This window comes from Asterias amurensis, chromosome 1 (genome assembly GCF_032118995.1).
Source record: "Asterias amurensis chromosome 1, ASM3211899v1".
NCBI lineage: Eukaryota > Metazoa > Echinodermata > Asteroidea > Forcipulatida > Asteriidae > Asterias > Asterias amurensis.
In genome coordinates, this window is record NC_092648.1 from 19,452,652 (window position 1) to 19,477,769 (window position 25,118).

At 38.5% G+C, this 25,118-nt stretch overlaps 2 protein-coding genes across 2 annotated transcripts in view; one reads left to right on the plus strand and one right to left on the minus strand.

The window, feature by feature from the left end:
- Nucleotides 1-1,174: 1,174 nt before the first annotated feature.
- LOC139944787 (uncharacterized) lies at nucleotides 1,175-19,769 on the plus strand. Its single transcript, XM_071941902.1, has 13 exons — nucleotides 1,175-1,250; nucleotides 4,586-4,639; nucleotides 5,904-6,029; nucleotides 7,164-7,540; nucleotides 8,196-8,403; nucleotides 8,973-9,185; nucleotides 10,039-10,278; nucleotides 10,537-10,700; nucleotides 11,311-11,543; nucleotides 12,455-12,777; nucleotides 13,360-13,588; nucleotides 14,090-15,228; nucleotides 16,536-19,769. Exons 1-13 carry the CDS (start codon nucleotides 1,175-1,177, stop codon nucleotides 16,907-16,909), a joined length of 3,756 nt encoding a protein of 1,251 aa, XP_071798003.1. The 3' UTR covers nucleotides 16,910-19,769.
- Nucleotides 19,770-21,909: 2,140 nt separating this feature from the next.
- The window catches only part of LOC139933802 (dimethyladenosine transferase 2, mitochondrial-like), a 30,566-nt gene continuing 27,357 nt past the window's right edge, over nucleotides 21,910-25,118 (minus strand). Inside the window, exon 9 of the mRNA XM_071928125.1 lies at nucleotides 21,910-24,052. The gene's annotated coding sequence lies outside the window, so the exon portion shown is untranslated. The remainder of the gene's footprint in view (nucleotides 24,053-25,118) is intronic.

Here is a 25,118-nt window from a genome sequence, read left to right on the forward strand (position 1 = left end):
ATAAAAACTTACTAGGTAACGAGTAATGGAGAGCTGTTGATAGCATAAAACATTGTGAGAAACGGCTCTCTCTGAAGTAGCGTAGTTTTTGAGAAAGAAGTAATTTTCCACGAATTTTGATTTCGAGACCTCAGAATTAGATTTTTTTGTGTTCGAAATCAAGCATCTGAAAACACACAACTTGTGCGTCGAGGTGTTTTTTCTTCCATTATGCAGAAAAGTTCAATGGCCAATCGAGTCAACATTTTCACAGGTTTGTTATTTTATGCATATGTTGAGATACACCAAGTGAGAAGACTAGTCTTTGACAGTATTACCCAAAAGGGACCAGTGAATCTGATCTATAATTGGGAACTGCCAGGGTGACACAAACAACGCTAAGAGGCTAGATTTAGGTTTAAGATTTAGGAAACGTCTTGATAAAGCTGTGCTATTCCGTGCTCACTATTATATGCCGGTTAAAATCCGGTTCTGTTTGACCTTTTCTTTGATGTATTTTCTGAAAACCATTTATTTCCAATATCGACCAAAATTAATAAATGTACCCTCCTCCCCACTCCCCCCACAGACACCCCCATGTCACCCTCCTCATCCATCCCAAGACCCCAACTCCCCACACAGACACCCACATGTTACCCTCCTCCCCACCCCGAGACTCCCCCCTCCCCACACAGACACCCATGCATCACAGACCACCCCCTCCCCCTCCCCAATCCAGGGAGGGACATTGAACCTGACGTTGACCTTGGAGACCTCAATGGGTTGACTCAACACCCACATTATGCGAGGCACGCGTAACCTTGATTACCCAATATCCTTATCAAAAAGAAACCGCTCCGTGTTATTGCACGAAATACCTGTGCCAGATCGAAACAGCATACACGGAAGCAATAGCGTTTTTGTCTTGCGCGGAGCGCAGAGACCAGCTATTAATAAATCAATTACCTATACATAAACTTTCGTATATAAATATCAAATTTGATGGTGGATTTTCACTACTTCAAAATCGGCAAAGAAGAGAGACACGCTGACAAGCTCTGATTCTATCCTGGTAGTTTAATTAAGTTTTGTTTAACTGACGTAAAAAAAAATTACCAAGCAATTTCAATTAGGCCTACTACTACCCGAAGCAGAGTTTTTGAATTATTTTGTACACACGTGGTCCATTGCAAGGATGCAGAAGATGAAGCCCCTGTGTGCTTGGTTTTGCCTGTCAATAATCATCAACATTGGAATCTCATCAGCCAAAGGTAAGTCCTCATTGATACCAATCTGAAAAGGCGGTAAACCGCATAGTCCGAGAGAAACTGAAGTTTGCGGTATAACAACGTTGTAAATAAAGTTTTGAATGAGTTTTGTATAGGCCTATGGGATTAATTTAGTTTTAGTATAATCATCGGTGATCCCTGATGGGTGATCCCTCCTCAATTCTTGAGGGCGCGTCTTGAGCATTATATAGCTTATGGGTATGATAAGTTTACTATTAGTATAACTTGACTCTCTACGTTTCGATGAGATTCTCCTGAATGTCTTCATGAGAAAAGCTGTTTGATTTAAACAGCAGTGGTTCTGAAAATAAATGGTGTTTGTGTGACAACTTGACGTTTCGCTTGGATGCTTTAGTTGTCTTCCGCAGAGAAAAGGGTGTCTAAAAAATGTTATTATTGTGTGTTTTTGAATTGAATTAACTGGGTCACAGCTCGACGCGTCGACCAAAGTCTGTTTTTATTGACGTTCCTGGGTAAAACCTACATACAATTATTTCAAACAAGCGGTGACTCGCGACTTTACTGAGTTTACTATAAACTGTTAACAAAATAGTTCTTTAGCATGCATTATGCTTTACACGGGTCAACCTCTCTAACACTTTTATAATATTGAATGTTTGGGGAGTGAGGGGTCGTACTGTAAAATTTACGCATGGGCTCGTCACTTGCCTTAAAGGCAGTGGACACTATCAAAATATTTATTAGCATTAAACCTTTCTTGCGTGACGAGTAATGGGGAGAGGTTGATGGTATAAAACATTGTGAGAAACGGCTTTCTCTAAAGTGCCATAGTTTTCGAGAAAGAAGCAATTTTCCACGAATTTGATTTCGAGACCTCAGGTTTAGAACTTGAGGTCTCGAAATCAACCATCTAAACGCACACAACTTCGCGTGACAAGGGTGGTTTTTTCTTTCATTATTATCTCGCAAGTTCGATGACCGATTGAGCTCAAATTTTCACAGGTTTGTTATTTTATGCATATGTTGAGATACACCAACTGTGAAGGCTAGTCTTTGACAATTACCAATAGTGTCCACTGCCTTTAACACTGTCAACCGCTCGTTTTTGTGTATGTTATTGATTAAAGAGTATAGCCTTGAAATAGAGCAAGTCAAACCTTGTATACGCCTCAGCAGTCTGTTGCGACCAAGGTTTAACAAAATCCCATCAAGAATCAATGTTTTTTTTTCTAATTTCGACAAATAAAGCAAAACAGTTTTTTGGGTGTAATCGGTCTCTGTTCTCCCCTATTTCGATAATCAGACTTTTTAAACGACAAATACTTCACTAACGACTTCCCCCGCCTCTTTTCAAGAATCATGTGTCTCTATCGTTTGGGAGCTTTGTGTTACGGCCACATTAACTTCCCGTAGGTAGTTTTAATGGGTTTCCGTATTGTTGACACGTGCTTATTATAACGAGTTTAGTGGTTTTGGTTTGTCGGTTCGAGGTTTGACGGTTTGGGGTTTTCCAACCACAAATATTGATGAGCGGTTTGTTATAATATTGTCAACCATTAATTTGGGGCTATGCTAGTTTTTTTTCCCTCAGTTATTTCGGAACGTGTGTGTGCACCATTTTATAACTTTACTTATTTTATGTGGCTATTCGTCTACACATTTAAACAATATTCTGGTATGTTAATTTCCAACCAAAAAATGACCATTGTTTAGCCAGAATCCACCTAGCTACACCAAAACTGGGGCTCGAGCCAAGTTCGTGAAATTACCACTACTGACCACCAAATGACTACATTGTCTTTTTTTGATGAGTGTTCACAATTGTGAGAATGTTTAGGGGAAAAAACTTGCTTTAAAAAAAACCATTTGTTTTGTTGGCATAAATATTAATTTTTAATAAAAATGACCCCTGTAGTAGGCTGCTAACCACAGTCTGCTCAAAATGAGAGGCACCCCGAGTGTATAGCTCGAGCCAATGAAGCAAAGGACCAATTTAGGATGCAACCCTGCAGCTAAAACAATAATGATACGAAAGAAGCATTATATTGTAAAAATGACCACTAAGCTAAACCACCAGTTGGTCATTGGCCAAACTTTATGACTATACCTAGGTATGGGGCTGGGCTAGCCCTGGCGGTATTACACTTTCGTATTGTACAGAGAAGAGCCAGGGGCTGGGCCTAACATACACCAAGTTATTCTCATAAAACCTTGCTAAACATAGAACAATATTGCCCAGCAGAAACTTGATACTGATTGTTCCCCCATGTTTTGCAAGCATTATAAATTTGCTAAGCAGTATGTTCTGCTTAACGGCTTTGGAAAAGTAGCCCCGGTGTTAAGGTTTATTGACCAAGTTTATTTGGTTAAAATTGATCAAGTACTTTAAGAGTTAGGCCTAGTGTCCTTTTTCAATTTGACCACGTGACCGTTTGACAAAAGAAAGAGTTTCAAGTTGATATCTGCCCACACAGAGACTTTTTCATGAAGCTGTTAAGCAGAACATATGCTGCTTCGAAAATTTATATGCTAAGCCAAACAAGGGGGACGGTCACAACAATGTAAACTGTATGGACTCTTGGCTGGTATCAAGTGTCTGCGGAGCACCCCAATGTTGGAAGCATCTTAATGTAATTCAATGCCATTATTGTGAAAGAGGAACCAGAATTTTGATATGACCGCCCTATTGTAGCATAACATTCAACATATAATTTGTTTAAAAATACAACATTGCCATAATCGGCACGAGGCCTGGAATTGTGTTCTCTTTTTTTTGTCTTTCCTCGTTCAAACGAAGCACCTGAGAGTGCATGTGATTATGAGGTATGGATACATTTTATTACCACCTAATAATAATTACTTATAATACTATTTCCGGAAAAACCATGATTGCATTATATTCCCCATTTCTCATACGTAAGGTTAAGTTTGTTATGCAACTAAAATAAGGAAGCCCCCCCTAAGCTCATGGACTAAAAATAGGCCCATTGTGTGTCAGAGGTGAGCAAAAATGGTATAAGCTAATGGAATATGGTAAATAATTTATGATTTTGATTTCGACTATGGAGTGGACTACACTTATTGGATCTTCGTTGAGATGGTGGGCTTTCTTTGTTACGTTTTACATCACGACAACTGGCGTTGTAGTTACAGGTATACATTATGCTACTTCTAGTGCAAACAGCTTTCTTTCTTTCCCAGTGTTACTTTAGTGAAGCTAAAAGTTCAAAATTTTACATCGCATTAAATTTTCGTTACACAACAAACAAATCAAATTAAAATGGCCACACTTTTTTCCCTTCCAGCCTCAGTTTGGTTGTTGGATAGTTTTGTGTTGCGTTGATTTAATTTCTTAGGGGAAGGGGTTTCAGTCAGAATCTTTTTAAGGGAACACTTCTACTGCAGCTGCAGTAAGTGTGACTTTACTTTTTTTTGGGGGGGGGGCTTAATGATACATTTGTGAAGTTGACTTTTGAATAGGCTTGCAACTTTTTGGCACAATCCAAAAGTCTTTCAATGATTATTCAGGTCTAATAAAAAAAAAAGTTTATTAGATTGTTCAAACTAATTACTTTATAGGTCCCCTAATTAATGTTTGCGTTTTGGCTAATTAAATTACAGTAAATTGCTGTAAAAAAAAAAAAAAAAAAAGGTCCTTTAAACTGATGTGCATTGCAATGGAATAGGCTTCATCTGAAAAATAATGAATTTTTATTTGGTCTAAGACTCTAGCTCAATACACACACTTCATCCGACGGTTTTAAACATTGAAAACCAAGATAGTTTGCTGTGGCCGTTTTGTTTCTGGCAAGTGAACCGTTTTTTATTTAACGGCCTACATTTTTTTGTCGGGTCAGAAGACGCAGGGTGTAGCAACTTGCAGAAGAAAAGAACAATCCACGACAAAAAAACGCAACATATTATTTTGAAAAGTTAAATAATTTTGAAAAAATGGGCGTGTTGCATTGGAATACCGCGTCTGGGCGATGACGCAATGCGAGTTTCAACGTAGTGGTATTTCCCGGCCATTCAGAATCACTGGACCCCGAAAAAGCATTCACAGTCGACCCACAAATGGTACACACAAAACATTGTGGAAGCCTGTAAACTTTTACTTTATCAATGGGGTATATGCCGAGTTTGAGGACATACGGGATTGCGCAAACATCTGATATGCAACTATCTTATTTCAATAGCAGGCCGCTGCCTGCAAAAAAAAAAACCCGTAGTTTATTTTTAGATTTGTCGTCATCACTCTGCAGAGTGAAACTGTGTTCTCGATCGATTGAACACCTAAAGACTACACCCGGAACATCCGACTAGGGGTACAAAGAAATATTTCGGGCCCTATTGTTTGTCCATTATCACAATCTTGTTGAGTAATGTTCATCCCGGAACTACAAAGGTGTTGGGCACAACAAAATAAATTTTGTATGAGTCATACCAACAAAACTTATTTGACAGAACTACAGAGGGCGCTAGTCATGTAAACAAAACTATCATCTTTCCGGAAGTTATAAATGTAAAACTTGGAATTGAGTAAAAGGGTAATTCATTTATCAATGGTAAATTATTTTGGTTTTACTGAATACAATTTATTTACCTGTCATTGTTTTTTGGGGAGGGTCATCATTTCCAATTGTAATTATTTCTCGTTTCTTCTTTTCTACGCAGGGTCACTGAAGTGGGAGAGTTGCATTGATGTTGTGAGGGGAAAGGAAAGTTTTTATCTCCCCGAGGAGGAGTCGTGTTGTCAAGGTCGGATTCTCCGAAATACGATAGGAATCAGCGAGGAGTGCTGTAAGTTTTTCAGCAGTTTTACTGTTATTTAAAATAGGTTGTATGCCTATGTTATGTAAGCTAAAAAATTACTGTGATCGATATACAGCTGCAATGTTTGGTGGGGTTAATTAATGTACTTCTAGAAACTATATAAGGCTCCCCCTTGAGAGCCTTAGTATAGTTTCTAGAAGTAGGGTTAAAATAGCGTTATTGAAAGCACAGCAATTGGATAACTTTCCGTATGGCGCCACCACCTTTTCTCTCATTTTTACAAAAAGGGATATCTCATTGAGGTAAATTAGATACTATATTATTTTATATCGAATGAAAAAGTGGTGGCCATACGGACATTTTTCCCAGCAATTGAGCTGGAAAAGTTTCCGTATGGCGCCCACTTATTTATTCGATATGAAGTAATATAGTATCTAATTTACCTCAATTAGAAAATCCCTTTGTGTAAAAATGAGTGAAAAAGTGGTGGCGCCATACGTAAAGTTATCCAATTGCTGTGGGGGGGTGCTGTTGGTTATTTTGAGACCTGATGAGTAGTATAGCGCCATGTAAAAGTTACTGACAAACTCAGGTCAGAAAGCCAAGCCAGTAGGCCCCTACACTACATGCCAAATCGCTGCAACATTTCTAAGAGAGGTTTGCAGTAACACTATGTAAAAATCTCATTTGAGTGGTGTTGGTTCTGAAAAGAACCGGTGGTTAAAGCCATTATACACTTTCGGTAAATAGTATTGTCCATGTCCCACACTTCGTGTTTCACAACTTATTTATAAAATAACAATCCTGTGGAAATTTAGGCTCAATCGGACATCGGAGTCGGGAGAAAATAACGGGAAAACCCACTCCTGTTTTCGCGCGTTTCGCCGTGTCATGACATGTGTTTATAACAAATCCGTAATTCTCGTTAACGAGAATTTATATTGTTTTACCGTTTTCTCAAAAAGTAAAGCATTTCATGGACTAATATTTCAAGAGAAGTCTTTCACCATTACCTTCTGTAAACCCTGTAAATTATTTGTAAATCTGTGAACTTTTTTTTTTGTTTCTGTACCGAAAGGGTCCAATGGCTTTAATGACTCAAAACCACAACATTGCATGGTTTTGAAACAGCCCCTCTCTTTTTGTTGTTTATGCTGTTAGGTGGAGGAGAACTTTACACTTCCAACACGGGTAAATGCTGCGGAGGTGAGGAGTGGTACAATGATGCATCGCAGGACTGCTGCGACGACACAGTGTTTGATCTGGATGGGCAGACGGAATGCTGTGGGGGCCAAGTTATAGATACCAGTATCACCGCCCTCATCCCCCGCACCTGTTGTGGAGATCACCCCGTTGCGGGGACGGGAGAGTGCTGCGGAGTCACTGCCGTCTACGATTCGCAAACAGAGCTTTGCTGCGAGGGGCTTGATGGGGTTGGACATGTGCACACGATTGGCAGAACAGAGGTGCTAAGTCGCTGGATGCAATGTTGTGGCGTTGAGACTATCGACACAAGAGTACAGCACTGCTGCAATGAGGTAAAGCTAATTTTCTCAGAAACAATGAATGATTACTGATATTTGTTGAGACACATTGGAGGGGTTTTAAACCAAACATGGCCTGAAGTGAATGGAAACATTCAGATTTGGACACTAATTTCCTTAACTGGGCTGCTGTTCTCCTTTCACAAATACTTTTTACCTCTTCAGTCGTACACGCCCACCATAAAACTATTGGAAATTCTGCCAGATTCTGCAATTTGCTATGATTTTCTCAACCTTTTCTCTTTTCTGCCTCAAAATGATAAAAAGACCTAACAAAATAACTTGAAAATTGACTACAACGTTGCGCATAACTGAATTTAGGTTAAGTGCCTTGCTCAAGGACATGACTGGGAATCAAACCCACACTTAGATGATTCAACCATCAGATTTTGAGTCAGATCAGTATAGACCGCATGGCCGCATTTTACATATGCCCCTTAACACTCAACTATAGTTCGATCAACCTCACTCACCCTAATGGATGATTCGATAACATCGATATGACATTCCCACCTATCAGAACTTGTCCGGCTCTCAAAGTGTCATTTATTTTAGAAAGATGTATGTACCAGCAAATGTTTTGTAGTTCAGCAATTTGATATGAAAATTTGATAACATATTACTTCTTTTTTTTGGGGTAACACACAAGGTTCCACGACCGAAGAATGATTTCAGTGAGTGCTGTGGACCAGAAACGTTTGACGTAACAACACAAATATGCTGCGTCGACAGATTCGCCGACGGAGTTGACTATAAGATCAGCCCATTGGTTGAAGGACGAACTGAATGCTGCGGACTAGAGCCAATCAACACGGACAATGAACAGTGCTGTGAGTCCAAAATCACCTACAACATTGGTAAGTTCCACATGATGTCATTTTTTTGCCACAGGAGAGATTCATTACAGGGAATACAAATACAGATGGAGGAAACCAACTTCATTATACGCAAGAGGAACACTTCAATTTTCTGTGTCCCCCCCCCCCCAAGTATTTCATAATAATGTCAATAGATTGACTGGGATTGGTTGCCTATATTGGGAGACTTTTGGGGCGCTGGCGGCAGCAGACATTACTGTCCCTTTCGCGGGTATGAGCGTGCGCGCACATGCTCAGTATTGTGCCCATGGTCTAAGCAGGCGCATTACTGGCGAGAACTGTTAATAAGGACCGTCCAAAAGTCTCCTATTTGCTTCGTGTGGCATGACCTTTTTAGGTACATCTTAGTCCATAAAAGAGTAGGCTCAATCAAAGTTGACATAAACAAAACTATCTTCCTCCTTGTAACAGTGAACTATGGTATATGGTGGATAATATAAAGTGCTTACACTGCCAGCAACCAGTTGTTAGCAAAAACCGATTCTGTAAAGTTCCTTTAACTTTTGCTCAAGTGACAACTATTTTGTGTTTACACTTTTGAACTGTAGGCGATGGACTGTGCTGCGCGTCACACGCCTACAATCCCCTGAGGTCCTCCTGCTGTTACAATGACTACTCATCCTATAATGTAACACTGCATGTTCCTGAGATTGCGGACTTGCAGGGCTGTTGCAGTGGGCAGTCGTTCTTGAAGACCGACCAAGTATGCTGTTCAGGGAGCCTCTATGATAAACAATCCGGTCATGATTGCTGTGGGACAGGTAGGTCACATGAAACCGTTAAGCCAAGCCCAAGAGATCGATGGGAAACCATTCCTTGCGTTGATACGATGGGATGACTAGTCTAGCTAATATGATAATAATAATAGTGGCTTCTGATACACCTCTCATATCTGTCACTCAGTGAGGCTCAAAGCGCTTCGCTTCAACATTCAATATTTTCCTGCAAGGTATTGTGGAGCTACATTTGAAGTATAAGACGTACTCTTACATAGCACCGTGTAGTGGCTTACAAGGTGCTGTGGCAAAATATGCTGCCAATCGAACCAGGAACGCGGGGGGGGCGAACCCCTTCTCTTTGCGATAAGTGCACTGGGTTCTTTTATGTGCATTATACAACACACACAACCAATGGCTCAGATCCGAAGGGCCTTAACAAAATCAACAGAGTCTGCTTTGTTAGAAAAGGTTGCAAGGCTGACGAGCTGGTTTGAAAAAAAATTTTAGATGTTTCGCTTTTCATTTAAGTAAGAAAACATTTGTGGGTAGCGATACCATTGGTGTTCATTAGTAGCTCATAAATGATCAATTCATTTACAGACTATTCAGACTATTTCAGCAGACTATTACAGACTATTTTACCATGAGTATCTTCTTAGATGAATTGTGCATAAATTTGGATAACCTGTTTTCAGGTGTTTTTTTTAAACATTTAATATAATCCTACTTGTTAATTTCTTAGTGTGTTAATACTATTAATTGCAAATTACTGATTGTACACCACATCCACTTTGGCCTGTGGGCTACAAAATGTGATGTTCTTTAAAATAAATTAAAACAAAATCACAAGAAGCGAATGACTTTTTACCATCATTTATTCTTCTCCATCCTCTAGAATTGTACGACACCTCTAGACAACTTTGTTGTGAGGGTAACCGAATAGACAAATTCTCCCCATCTTCTCAATGCTGCGGACAACACTCGTACGAGGCGGACCGACAGACTTGCTGTTTCAGTCATGTGCTGGATGTGGCGAACGGGTCATGCTGTATGACCGGGAAAAACACCTACGAGGCCTACTCCAGCCTACACAATCAGTGCTGCGTCAAAGAGAGAAGATATGGACCCTCATATGGTGAGCTTTATCTTACAAAAGTTTAAACAAGAAATCATCTTCTTACAGCAGAAACCTCTATGGGTTAGTTGCAGAAAAGTATGAACCAGGATTTAGCCAGAGCCTTTCATCGTCTTTGTAATTCTGGGTATTTGCACATTTCCATCAAGTCTGCAGCCAGTAGAGTGTGAAAAGTTTCCACTTGGAATGAAACTTAAATAAGTGTTGAACTGCTTTCAAAATGATTCATGGTTGCAATTGGTTTTGTTTGTCTTCAAGGCAAGGTGCACAGTAAAGATGTCAGGTGTTGTGGAACTGAGGAACTGAAAGAGTCTCACTTGTGCAGGAATATTATTGGACGTCAGATAGCCAAGGAGGAACCTACACATGATAGTCTCTGCTGCAAACCAAAAAAATGTCACACATATGACTCTCAAACACAGGTTGGTTTGTTAAATTTTTGATATTAATGGATTATTTGAATAAAAAAAATAACCAAAAGGCTGACACTATTCAAACTTACGAAGTTTTGGTTTAAGAACATAGAAGTTAAGAATGCACAGGTAAACACATACATCAAATTCACACACACAAATATGCCTGCAACCGTGGACCTCCTAATATCCCTCTTTTGTTTATACTACCTCCCAGCTCCCATTGGTTTCGTACGCGTGTTTTAACTGTGTGGACCTTCCCGAACCGTGGACCCTGTTGTCCTCTTTTGTTATAGGTCCACGGTTTGAATGTGGGTACAAACCCACACACACACACATGTGTATGCGCCTGCAACCTTGGACCTCATATATTGTCCCTCTTTTGTTAATACTATCCTTTTTTTGCAACAGTTCCCATTGGTTTCGTACACATGTTTTAATTGTGTGGACCTTCCCAAACCGTGGACCCTATTGTTCTCTTTTGTAATATAGGTCCCGGTTTGAATGTGTACCTACTCACATGAACACATTGGCGAGAGTCCAAGAACACAGTTTATAAGACTTGCACGGTCTATAATAGTCTGTAACCCCTCTTTATGTTTATATTTGACACATGCAGGTTTGTAAAGGAGGCAGGGTGACACACCAACGGGATCTGACACCTGGACTGCGCCGTTGTGGTGGAGATATGTACAGTGTAGAGGATAAGCAATGCTGCAAAGGAAATATCCAGATTAAGATAAGCAGCTTTGGTGGATCCCCTCTGCTGTGCTGTGGCACAGGTACCTACAGTCCAGAGTTTCAAGTATGTTATAACGAGAAGAGTTATGACATCGCAGAGAAATATGCTGAGTAAGTCAATATTTTGGTTCTCTTTGTGTCACAAAATAGTTAATGGCTTGACGTTTCGACCCTAGCAGAGTTTTTCTCAAAGGATTTTTCTCTGAGTATTTTAAATTTTAGCCTTTGAGAAAGACTCTGCTATAGCGTCGAAACGTCAGGCCATTATCTGCTTTTTGCATTTATACCATCGATCCTTTTGGTTGGTATCTGCTTTTTAATTTTATCTTCTTCAATGTATCACCACACACATTGGTTATGCTTAGTTTTTACTCATTTCTTTTACTTGAAAAAAACGAAGCAATTGGCCTTTGTTCAAGGCCCCCCAACAAAACAATAGATATTTAAGAGTTAACAGTTAAAAGCTAATAATTGTAACAAGCCAATTGATAATTATGCAATCTGTAGCGAGCATCCCCATTTATCCAGAATTTGTTTTTCTCTAACTTCTTGTAAAGCATGCCTGTCTGGGATACGTATTCCTGTTTGAACAGGATCATTCAGTGTGGATGTTACAGTAAACTATGGCACCCAGGACAGTCTTTTTTGATGACAACACATAATATATGCAGTCACTTAACTTCATGTTTCTAACGGGCCGCTATCGCCCAGGTTAAACATGGCAGTTACGTGCCATGCGCATCACTCAGCCTATGATAGGTCTCGCTTTAATGTCAGTGAGGGCGATGTTTGGTACATAATATATGCAGTCACTTAACATCACGTTTCTCGCTCAGGCTACCATCGCTGAGGTCAAGCATGGCAGTATGTGCCACGCGCATTGCTCAGCCAATGATAGGTCTCGCCTTGAACTCATGTGAGGGCGCTGTTTGAGGGCACTATTCAGGCTGCACTGGTTATTCAGTTGCGGATTGTTTGCTTTCTTGATTATCACTAAGATTAAATAATTTCTTCCCATCTAGGATTTGTCGCAATCAACCGTACAACAACAGAACTCATGAGTGTGACCCTACGTACCATTTGATCCGTCCCATCGCTGAGCGGCAACAGGGTCTGACTCAAATCTGTGAGAACAGCAAGGCAGATAGCGGCTACTACCCGTACAATCCAACTAAACATGATTGTTGTGGGGATATGCTGATAGGGCCAGGGGAGACGTGTTGCAACGATGAGCGCTTTCAGACTCCAGGTACCGGGGTTGGTGACGGACAATGCTGCGATGGAGTTGGTTTCAACCCTAACACCCACACATGCTGTGGTGGAAACATTCACAGCAAATCTGATGGTAAGTAAAACGTTTGGAGTAAAATGTTTAAACTTGGCCTCAACCAGTGTTCGCACTGGTTAAACGTTTTTGGTAACTGTACCATGACGCCGGGAAATATTCCCATGGGTTAATCTTCCTATCGCTAGCACTTGGATTCAATTGACTCGGGTAGAATTTACGGAGACAATAAACCGTGTACAAAAGAAGCCAGTTTTACACACTCGATCTTTAGCCGGTGAAAGGTCACTGGATTTTCTGGCTCGGTTAAACTGACCTTGATGTTCTTCCTGGGCACCTTTTGCTCGGTTAAACTACCCACACCGCCTGGTTTAGTTTCCTGTGAGGAAAATTAGCTGGGTTGTTCCCACTGGATTTGAAATGGGTAAGTAACCAACTGGCTCGGTTAGTTAACCCAAATTAAGTCCAGTGCGAACAGGGCTTCAAAGACATGAAAGGTATTGCAACTACCGATTTATTTTAGCATAAGGCAGACAGTAGCCGCATGTGACATTGGCGCAACAATTTTTTTTTTCATCATTTTCTTCCCCGAATTCCCTCCATACCACTATTCAAAAATACTCCCAATTCTTCCACACACAGATCACCAGTGCTGTGGCGGCCAGCTGTTTGACCCAGCCAGCACAGCAGAGATGTGTTGCAATGACCATGTTATGCCAGTGGAGAACGGTAGGACTGAGTGTACGTCAGGTGTGGCACACAGACCCACGGAGACAGTGTGTGACGGCGTGGTTTATGAAGAAGCCAACGGAGACTGTTGCGGGAAGGTCTTGATGAATACAAACCAACAGATCTGCTGTCAGGACAAGTTGTAAGTAATTTTTTTTCTTCAAGAAGACGATCAGAGCTTACTGATCTAAACTTTGAGTTGAAACCAACGGTTCTTTTTAGAACCACCCAAACTCATTTAGAGATTATCATTACATGGTGTTATCGCAAATCTTAGTATTTTGTATTGCCACCATGCAACATTTCAAATCCCACTTATTACTAAGGTTGTAGGGATGATTGAAAGACACAACTTTTGAAAACAAAATAAAACCTTGGTTTTCTTTCCAGACATAAAGATTTGTTCAGCCTTACCTTACAGGAACTGTTTCGACGGTTGAAACATCCCTTAAATGTTTACTAATCTACGAGAATAAGTAATTATTTTTTGCACATACAATTGAATGAAATTTAACATAATGAGTTCATGTATTTTATGCTTTTATCTTCAAAATTTGACACTGTATTACCAAACAAATTCTGGCTGAAAATATTATTTGAGCTCTTGTTTAATACCACTTTTACTTCCGTCAAATCTCTATAGCCTTTACAACAAGGCTACTCATGGGGACACCTGCTGTGGAAAAGTCGCCTATGATTCCTCTAACCCATCAGAAAAATGCTGTTCAGACACCTCTCTCTACCATCATGCCAACGGCTTGGTCTGTTGCGGAAACAGTCTCATGGATACTTTCAAAGACGTGTGTCGAGAAGTCGGCGATGCTTCCTACATCTTCCCGAGACAGAGCGATTTGGTGGACTGTACTGAAGGAAGCTACGACCCAATACGCCAGACCTGCTGTGTAGGAATCCTGTACGACTTCCTCGGAGAATGCTGCGGGAGTCAAGTCTTCAGAGAGGGTGAAGGCCTGATCTGCTGCGGGAACAAGATGCAATATCGCATGTACGGGGAGAAGACGATATGCTGTGGAGAGGAAGTTTGGAGTAGCGAAAAACATACCTGCTGTGGAGACAAAGGCCTGGCCAAGACACGTCGTTGGGAGACTTGTTGCGACGGGGTCGTGATGAGAAGGTATGCTTGTCGTCAAAAGAAAAGAAAGAGGATCCCCTCTGAGCTTGGCCTGTCAAATTGTGGCGGTCAACTCTATAATGCGTCCGCGCAAGGTTGTTGTAATGAAGTACTGTTTGACTCTGAGCTATTTGCATGTATAGACAGCGGTTTGCAACCTCTGTGCGCTGGTACCCCGTACGATGACTCCACCATGATGTGCTGTGCTGACGAGGTACACAGTTTGGAAACCACTGGTTGCTGCAATGGTACACCGTACGACCTGTCATCGCCGAACGTATGCTGTAACAACGTCCTGCGCCATGTGAGAAATGGAGCATGCTGCGGACCCAACGGTACGCCCTACAACCTCAACAAGAATCTCTGCTGCAAAGACAAACTTCGGAAGAAGAAAAACGGACGCAGCGAGTGCTGTGGTGAATTCGCATTCAACCCCATCACAGACACATGCTGTGATGGTAAAGTCACTCGCGATGTCTCTCATGGAGCGTGCTGCGGAAACAAGGCTTTTGATTCTGCCGTGAAGATGTGCTGTCCCGAGCAGGGGAAGCTGTTTAAGCGTCGCCCTAACACCGAGAACCTCCTGAGTGACAGCCTTTGCTGTGCAGCCCATATGGAGTACAACACAACCGCAGGAACTTGCGTACCCAAAGGTATTTTTCAAATTAAACTTCTCTCTATCCTGACTTTACAGGCCTGGGGCCAATTTCATAGAGCTGCTCAAACCTGTAAAAATTTAGGCTCAATCGGTCATCGGAGTTGGGAGAAAATAACGGGGAAAACCCACTCTTGTTTCCGCGCGATTCGCCGTGTCATGACATGTGTTTAAAAAAAATCCATAGTTCTCGCTAACGAGAATTTATATTGTTTTACCGTTTTCTCAAAAAGTAAAGCATTTCATGGACTAATATTTCAAGAGAAGTCTTTTACCATTGCCTTCTGTAAACCCTGTAATATATTTGTAAATCTGTGAACTTTTTTTGTTTTTTCTGTACCGAAAGGGTCCAATGGCTTGAAGCAGCTCTGTTAAATTGGGCCCGTATGGATGATGATATATGATTCAAATTATCTGAGGGACTTAATTTTCACCTTACTGGTGTCCAACACCAAAAAACTTAATTTAAACTTGTATGCTGCCATTTCTCCTCTAAAATATGCATCCCACCAAAAGACTTTATATTTTTAATTTTAATAGTTTTGATTGCCGCTGTTTAGGCTAATGTCTTGTTTGCTTATACTTTCTTTTTATTTTACACTTCATTGACTTGCACAAGTACCATTGATTTTAAATGCTGCTCGACTTTAGTCATTTAATGCATGATTTTCTTTGGCTAGTTTGTCAACTTTTGTGTCAATTTATAATTGTGTTGTTTGCTTGCTATTTTCTTCATTCTGCATGGCATTGCATGTTATACATTTTATTCTGTTATTTTTTGCCCAGCTTTGGACGTGCAGTAGATTAAAGTTGACTTAAAGTAACAGCAGTTCACTGACTTAGGTAATTTATGTTTTGTTTTATTTTTTTATTTTATTTTATTTATTTATAAATTGTGTTGTTCCTCGAAGCAATTCAGGTCATCGACTTCTAAACTTTGACCTGTTATTGTTTCATTTGCTTTTGTTCATTTGCATTGTTTGGCATTGATAGCAAAGTCTTGAGTTACACAGAGGTCACAAAGAGCCATGCCCTCTGTTGATCTGCTCTTGGCTTTGGTTCCCCTTCAAAGATTTCCCCTTGACTTTAAAATTTTCTCAAAGGGTAGTGCTCTTTGAAAAATGAAAATGGTCTTGGCCTTGAATTGGAAGCATCAAAAGATTGAAGGAAACACTAACAAAAGTGGCCCATTTCACGGAGGATCGGTGTTAGGGATGGGTTTAATCTGGTTTCAGAACATTCACTTATTATTGACTGAAATTTTGAGAAAATTATCAATATGTGTTTGTTATGGTTGTTTTGCAGATTGTACAGTGTGCAAGGCCCCATCGTCAAACAAAGCCTGGCGAGAACACACCACAAAGACTACGCTAATCCGAGGTACCATATCTAACATCACACAAACTGACAAGCACCATCTTACAATACACCTCACACGAGTCAGTCATCTCAACCTCGACAAACAATCATCCGACCTGGAGTTTAGAGTGACTGTGCCGTCTCAATGCGGATGCGAGGAACTCGTACTCAATAAAGCTTACATCATCATGAGCGATGGAGTCGTTGAATGGAACGAAGACTTTGATCATCTCACGCTTCGACCGACCGACTTCTTGGCCAGAGCCAAAGATCAACTCGGAAGAAAAATTAAACACTATGTATGTAAGCATAAAGATTAGGTGTCTTCCACATTCTACTGTTAGTATTTTAAAACATAAGGAAATAATATATATTTTAAACAAGGTTTAAGATGGGACTATTTAATTCTGGTGTATTTATTCATTATAAAGACATTTTGTATGTATATTTTGAGCTTACCTATTTATATATTTATTTATTTATGTGTGTATTATTTATTTTCAGTAACGAAAGAAATCATAGAAACTTGTTTATTTATTTATTTATGTGTGTATTATTTATTTTAAATAACGAAACAAATCATAGAATTTTGTAAGAGACAAATGCAATAAATTTAAAATTGTGTGTGGTGGTAGTATAATCAGATGAGGTTTTTGGTAGGACATAATTATGTAAGTGTTGATTCTAAGCCATAGCAAAAGATCAACCAACCTCACCTGAAATGCAAATGAATGTTTTTTTATAAGTAGAATGTATTTTTTACATCCATCAATATTTTCAAACTATTTTTATATCACAAAATGATTGCATTCATTTAGCAATATTTAAAACTACACTTTTTTTTTTGGTAAATAATGTACAAAAAAACAAGAATAGATTGAACAAGTTTTGACAAATCTTTACATGAAGTGAGTTATTACAAATTCATTTTGTTAGAAAACAGTAATTTTTTATGATTACTCCTAAATTCGGGTAACTGTGTAACTGAAGGCTGAATGTTGGAGTGAATTTATTGTACACTCTCTTTCATTAACTGTTTTACTCTGCAAATGTTTTCAAAAAGCAACTCACATAATCTTTGATTGGATGTTCAAAGGGAAAGCATACATTAGGTGTCTGGAACCGTTCGAGTTTTTAATCTTATCAATTGTACGTGTCTAAAATCAAACTAACATGTGAACATGTCATTTCAAAAGATATTCGCAGAAAATCCAGAGTGACCTTGTCCCTACAAACAAGAAGAATAATCACTCAAAGGAACACACAATATGAGAAATGTTACTGACAGTAATGCCTTTCAGATTCAAATTTGGGGTTTTTAAACTGATATCTTTTTACACAACCATATTACTTCGAAGTGAAGTATTTTTCAAAATTAGTCATACTACCAAAAGCTGCTGTAGGCTTTTAACCAAAAGTTTTTTTTCTCAATAATTTTAAGAGTGATTATCAAACGTATACATTCCCTTTAAGCTTTCATGTAGGTTAAATAAAAACCGTCCAGAATGTTACTTTTATACATGGCACATTTCAAAGATGCAAAAAGTATTCAATTTTTATGTTTTATATCTGAAACACAATTCACAAAGAGATGTACCTCAACTTTATGTTGCCTTTTCTTTGTGGCATTATTGATTAATAATCTAACATTTTGACAAAATTGGTGTGAAGTTATTTTAATTTAATTTTTTTATTTTGCTTATACAGAATATTGGTTTTTGATGAATTTTAAAGCATCTTTTGGGATGCGATATATGCAAGTAGGTTTTCACATTTGAGTTTCTTGAATGCCAGAGGAATCAATATAGTGCTGTTAACTTAACTCGTCTGAGACGCATGACTCTCAAATAAAATGGTGCAACAAATATTATTATTGCGCCATTTTAGGAGTCACATGTGCCAGGGAAGTTATTTCGAAACTACGACTTCGGCCAGTTCAGACTATTTGAAGCCCTTAATGAAAGCGCAAGTTTTCTATGTAACTGGCAGAGCCGAAGCCCAAACCCATTTGTAGTTTCGCAAACACCCTATAAAGTGATGTTGCCCCTGACTCCCAAAAGTGGCGTACGTATGACGTTGCCACCGAAATAAATCTCTCTGGAACACACTACAGTACTTTCAGGTTATTCAAGTAATACCATTTATAATTTGTGTAATACTGTTAATATTTTGTATTTGATTATATTTTAACTTATTGATGACTTATAATGTGTAATTATTTATTTCAACATTGTACATGTGCCACAAGTTGTGGGCTGTAAACCCGATTCAAGTGAATCTTTAATACAGTACAGTATAATACTGTACCTTAGCTGCATGTTTATACCGAAAGTTATGGTTTTATCTTTTAGACATTATATTTTAAGACTTAGTATTTTTAGTATTTTAGTATTTATTTTAAACTAAGTTTTACAATGTATGTAGTTTTTTTAAGGATTTAAAATGTGATATATAAAGTAAATAGTTTTGAAGAAAAAAAGGAAAGTATAGTTTTGTTCAGTAGAAGTGTAAAAAATACTCAAACGATGACTAAAATGTTTGCTGTTCAGAAATAGACAAACTTGTGAAAATAGTAGCTTAAATCCGATAGAGTCGAGAGAAAAAAGTCCCTTATTTTGGTTGTAACAACCGAAATCGATTGCTGCGATGTAAAAAAAAAAAAAAAAAAAAGAGGAAAAACAAAGGTTTTCAGATACAATTTTCTCGAATGATGGCTTCCTTTCAGATGGAATTTTTTTCACCGAAAATTAAGTGGTTGTAATGCGAACTTCACAAGACGGCTTTAGACGGGGTTAAACAAGTTTTTTTTTGTATCCTTCACAATATTGACCTTTGATACTTCCTTCCAGCACAACATACTTGATAAATAAATAATCATAATTTAATATTAGTGCCTTTACTCTTATAAATGCATTTTGTTTTATAATAAATTTTTCAAGAAGTAAAGCATGCTAGCCGTTAAATAGTTAGTGCCTTAACTCTTATATCTTCAAACATCAAGCCTTCCGTTTGATAATAATTATTCAAGAAATATAGTAAATATTTTGTAATCGTATGTAATATTTTGTTAAAGCCACAAACATTTATGTACAGTTTTGCTACACAGTGTAGGCCTAGTCTAACTATTTTTATGTAAAAATAAGTTAGTGAAACTAATGAAACAATGACTGAATATTATGATTAAAATACAGCAGTGCCTTAATTATGAATTTGTTCGTCACTTAATTCGAAAGGGTGTTCGTTTGTAGAATGACGGGGGCGGGGGGGGGGGGGGCAGGGCCCTCGCATCACCCCTTGGGGTTGAAGTTACATGACATCACAGGTGTACATACATATCATGGGACAGATTCTACCAACAGAAAAATCTTGCTTAACAGAAATAGGTTGCCAGCCGAAAACCCCCACAGTTTACATGGCTGCGCCATAGGTGATTTTGCTTATATTCTGCTCAACAGCTTGATGAAATTATAACTTGTAATAGCTGTCTGGTAATTTGAGTTAAAAAGTTTTCACTTCCTTTCCCTTCATTTGTAAAAATCTATAACAAGTGTATTTGCAAACATTTGATGCACACCTAAGCATTTTCACTTCCTTCCTCATCACACGCGGAGATGTCCTCAATTTACCTTGGCCCAATTTCATAAAGCTGTCAGCCGAAAATACAACTTAAAGGCAGTGGCTCGATACCAGCCTTTGGTAGTCAAAGACCAGTCTTCTCACTTGGTGTATATCAAGCCTTTAAGCGCCCCTTTTTTTAATTTTTTTAATTTTTTAAAATTATTTTAATGTAGTGGGATGGGGTGGGTTTCAGGGGACATCCTTTGTGGCAGGACGGCTTTGTAGAGGTGCTGGTCACCTGTTCCTCCTCGCCACTCACTGGCTTGGTATTTTTAAGCTTTTTTGGTACATTGTCTCTCTATGTATCGTCTTGTATATATATATTGTTATGCCAGTGTAAAGTTTAATAAAACTAAAACTAAAACAAAACATATGCATAAAATAACACACATGCCAGTGTGAAAATTTGAGCTCAAATCGTCGAATTTGCGAGATAATAATCGAAGAAAAAACACCCTTGTCACACAAGTTGTGTGCTTTAAGATGCTCGATTTCGAGACCTCAGCTGAGGTCTCGAATTTAATTCAAATATTTTAGTGGGAAATTACTTCTTTCTCAAAAACCACGGTACTTCAGAGGGAGCCGTTTCTCACAATTTGTATACTATCAATAGCTCCCCATTGCTCGTTACCTAAGTTTGTATAACAAAAATGATTTTGAGTAACTACCAATATATAGTGTCCAGTGCCTTTAACCAATATCTTAGCTAAGCAAAAAACGAGTGGGGCACCAGTCGCAACAATGTAAATTTGTGTCAGGACAGAATAAAGGCCCGGTCACACAGGCCCCGATAACGAGAACAAAAACGATAACGATAAAAATGCACGCTCGCGATTGGTTGAATTGCTCCTTGCAGAAAACGCCCGCGTCATTCAACCAATCGAGGGCGTCCATTTTTATCGTTATCGTTTTCGTTCTCGTTATCGGGGCCTGTGTGACCGGGCCTTTAGACCATATACCACAACAATAACGACAAAAACAACAACAGAGCTTTGGATCCGGTGAAATGGACCTCTCTGCCAGCCAGACACGCAATGAGTCAAAACCAAACAGGTATTTCTACTGAGTCATCGTGCCCCTCAGTCATCACGGATGGAAAACCACAATATAAGATCATGCCCCAATTTCATGAGAAAAAAAAAATAAAAAAAAAATCACCGTTTCCAAAGAAAATGAAAGTATCGATATGAGAAGGGGGTGCAGCTAAGGAAAGCGAAATCTAACCACTTGTCTTTGCCGGACAGAACTGGAAGTAATTAAACCTGGTAATTAGGCATGGGCAATTTTAGGGATTTTTCAATTTTTATCTGAATTCAGACGTTTTAAATTCTGCCTGGTAAATACACACTGGAAATAGTATCGTGGTATATGGTCTCTCCAAATAGAATAATAATGACAAGTCATGCTTGTTGATCTACTTCTCATGTGCTATATGGTACTGTTCCCGTCGAAGCTCTTTGGAAATATAAAACACTATTGGGTGATCATAAGTTAGAAATGCCATTATTTTAATGTACCTCCTAAGATCTGGATCTCGGTTTCAGACTTTTTCATCGGCAGTGACTCCCGCCCCCTGCAACTAAAATACCCCCCCCCCAAAAAAAAAATAAATAAATAAATAAATAAATAAATAAAAAAATAAAAAAATACTCCAAAATATCTTGCATTAATTTTATTTGAAAGAAACCTCAGTATAGCCATGGTCAGCCATAATATATCCGTTGTCAGAAACGTTCATCAGATTGTACATTGCAATCACGGATTATTATTCCTGCGTGTACATCATCGTACATGATTCAATCGAAAGGTTAAAACAAATCAATGGTTAATCTAGGCCTATAATTATATACTTTGCATTTTCAATGTACATCTTTTTCTTCTTCATGTCGATAATAACAATTATTAAGCATACAGTAGAAAACAAATATCGTATAGTATAATAATGAAGGACGGATGCCAGATAATTTAACAGTAATACAATGTGTAGAAATTGAAGATAATCACTACAGAAATTAACATGCTAGTCAACATGCAGGGGAAAAGTTTAAACATCGTTTAGTTGTCCTTGGTGTGTCCAAGTCATGACGTGGGTTTTACCGCCCATAATTATTTGGAATGGAAAACCACACAATATTAGACCACCGTGAGAAGAAAACTCCAAAACAGAAAATGACGACATCGACAAAAGGGTGCAGTTCAGTTAAAGTAAAATGCAATATCGGCTTGCAATGGCCGGAAGGGACAGGAAGCTAACCGTTTATTGGTAGTCAATTAAATAAGTCTGCAAGGTTAGACATCATGATTCGTTTTCCAGAGAACCAAATAAAAAAAAGACTTTAAAAATAATAGCCTTTAAAATTCTCAATGTTTTTTTTGTTTGTTTATTTGTTATTTCTTAAAGCTATGAGTTTCCTATATAAGGGACAATATTGTAAGAGAAGTGGCTCGAAAGAATTCTGGGGGAAAAGCAGGAAATAGTCTTTATAAAAAGGGGATAAGCTTGAAAGTCAATGTGTCCAAAAGAATTATAAAATACGCTTACTATAGCAACTCTATGATTTTTTTGTATTGGTTTAGTACTGCTTGACAGAAAAAGGTACCAGCCAAAATTACCTAATTTCATCGCTGTGACTGTTGCCCCACTATTTTGTTTTGCTAAGCAACGAAATTTATCAAGCATTTGTTTCCCTGCTTAAAGCCATTGGACTCTTTGGGTAAACAGTGTTGTCCAAGGCCCACACTTTGTGTACCACAACTTCTATATCAAATAACAAACCTGTGAAAATTTAGGCTCAATCGGTCATCGGAGTCGGGAGAAAACAACGGAAAAACCCACCCTTGTTTGCGCGCGTTTCGCCGTGTCATGACATGTGTTTAAAATAAATCCGTAATTCTCGTTAACGAGCATTTATATTGTTTTGCTGTTTTCTCAAAAGGTCAAGCATTTCATGGAATAATATTTCAAGAGAAGTCTTTCACCATTGCCTTCTGTAAACTCTGTAAGATATTTGTAAATCTGTGAACTTTTATTTTTTTTTTTCTGAACCGAAAGGGTCCAATGGCTTTAACAGCTTTATGAAATTTGGCCCTGGTCTGAACAGCCAATCAAGGTGTTCCATAAATTATGCAAAACTTCAGTGACTTTGTTTCCAGAGGTCAATAAACGTCCAAAGAGAGGGGTAAACTTGTACAACTTTTGTCATGAATTGAAGAAATAAATAAAAAACTTTTTGTTATACACTGCAAATCTCGTTGGTCAAAATTTCCCAACTTGTTTTGCCCAACGTTGGTTCAAATATCAACTGGCTACATAATTGGGCATAATTTAACCAACAGTGGTTGGGCAATAACGTTTACCCAATAGTTGGGCAAACAGTTTGACAAAACAAGTTGGTCAAATCATTTTACCCAAAAGTTGGGTAATATTTTTTTGACCAATAGTTGGGCAAGTTTGTTTACCATTATGTTGGTTAAAATGTAGTCAGTTGATATTTGAACCAACGTTGGGCAACCGTGTTGGGTAAAGGTTGTTACCCAACAAAAGTAGCAATAATTGAGTATTTTTTACTGGTTACTCCTTTATTCAATTGTTGATTAGGCCAAAAAAAAAAATACGTTGATCGTCCGGATTTTTTCAAAAAGAGGAAGATGAGGGCTCTTTTTTTAAACGTAAAATGATGCAACAAAATATGCATCTTGCATCTAACTTGCGGTACTCTTTCCACACTGGATTCATCTGATATGTGCAGTATATAATGTTTTCAGCCAGCCATTCCTCTTCACTTCTGCTTCAACTTCTGCTTTGTTGTATCTGCTGGAAGCTGGGCAGCGTAGTATTTTTCGATCTGATGAGGTAAATAAATTTAGCATGTCAGAAGTAACATGGTAAAACAGTTGGCAATCAACAGTGTTCACTGCCTTTTTTTCCTGTTTTTTTTGCTTTTTTTAAATTATAATTTCCAAATTATATTGGCTCTATATAATTTTGACGAGATAACTGAGCCCGATCAAAAAGTCTGGAACACAACGGATTCAATCTAACCCTTGCCTTTCGATCGTTAACGACAACGGACTGTGCAGCCATTTCCCCAACACGGGAGTAAACATAAAACTATGCACTGTCGGCTTCGTCCTACTTTACTTCTGAAAACTAAACTGTTTAATCACTACACATGAATCAGTATATTCATTTACCCAACACATTTTTTGACCAACAAATTTGCAGTGTAGGAGCCAGACTATTTACAGCATCGGTTTAGTGTTTGAATTGGTTTGAAGATCTGGAAAGGTGTTAAAATTGACATGTCATGGATGTTGTCACATAACCCCCCCAAATTATACCATAAAGGGTGTTAAAATAAAACCAGTGTTTGTGTTATTTTACTTCCTGTATAATTTTTTTATGTGGCTATGTGTGACAACACCCATGGTGTCAATTTAACACCCCAGTTTTTGCAATGTACAATGTATATAAAAATGTCCATATAAGGTACGAACCCATACCATCTTCTCCTTATGCCAGAAACAATGATTTCGTTGTAAATCATTACACACTTTTAAGCGAATGTGTTTGGGCTATTGAATTGCAAAGTCACTTTCACAACTTCGTATCACACCATTTTATGAACGAAACAAAAGCAATCATCACTGAGAAATGACAATTGGTGTTGCAATAAGTAATTACTACGACTGAACATTGTTTTAGTTTTATTATTTTGAATACGACTGACAGAAAGTCTGAATTCGAACGCTATTGCTTTCGATGCCTTCAATCTCTGACATTCTGCGAACCACACCTTTGATATCCCTCAAACCTTCCGGTTACTGCTAACAGAGTTTCGCATTGTTTTTCTTTTCCGAAAATTCATTCCAAATGAAAACATACCTTTGTAAAAGGTGAGCTCAGGTTTT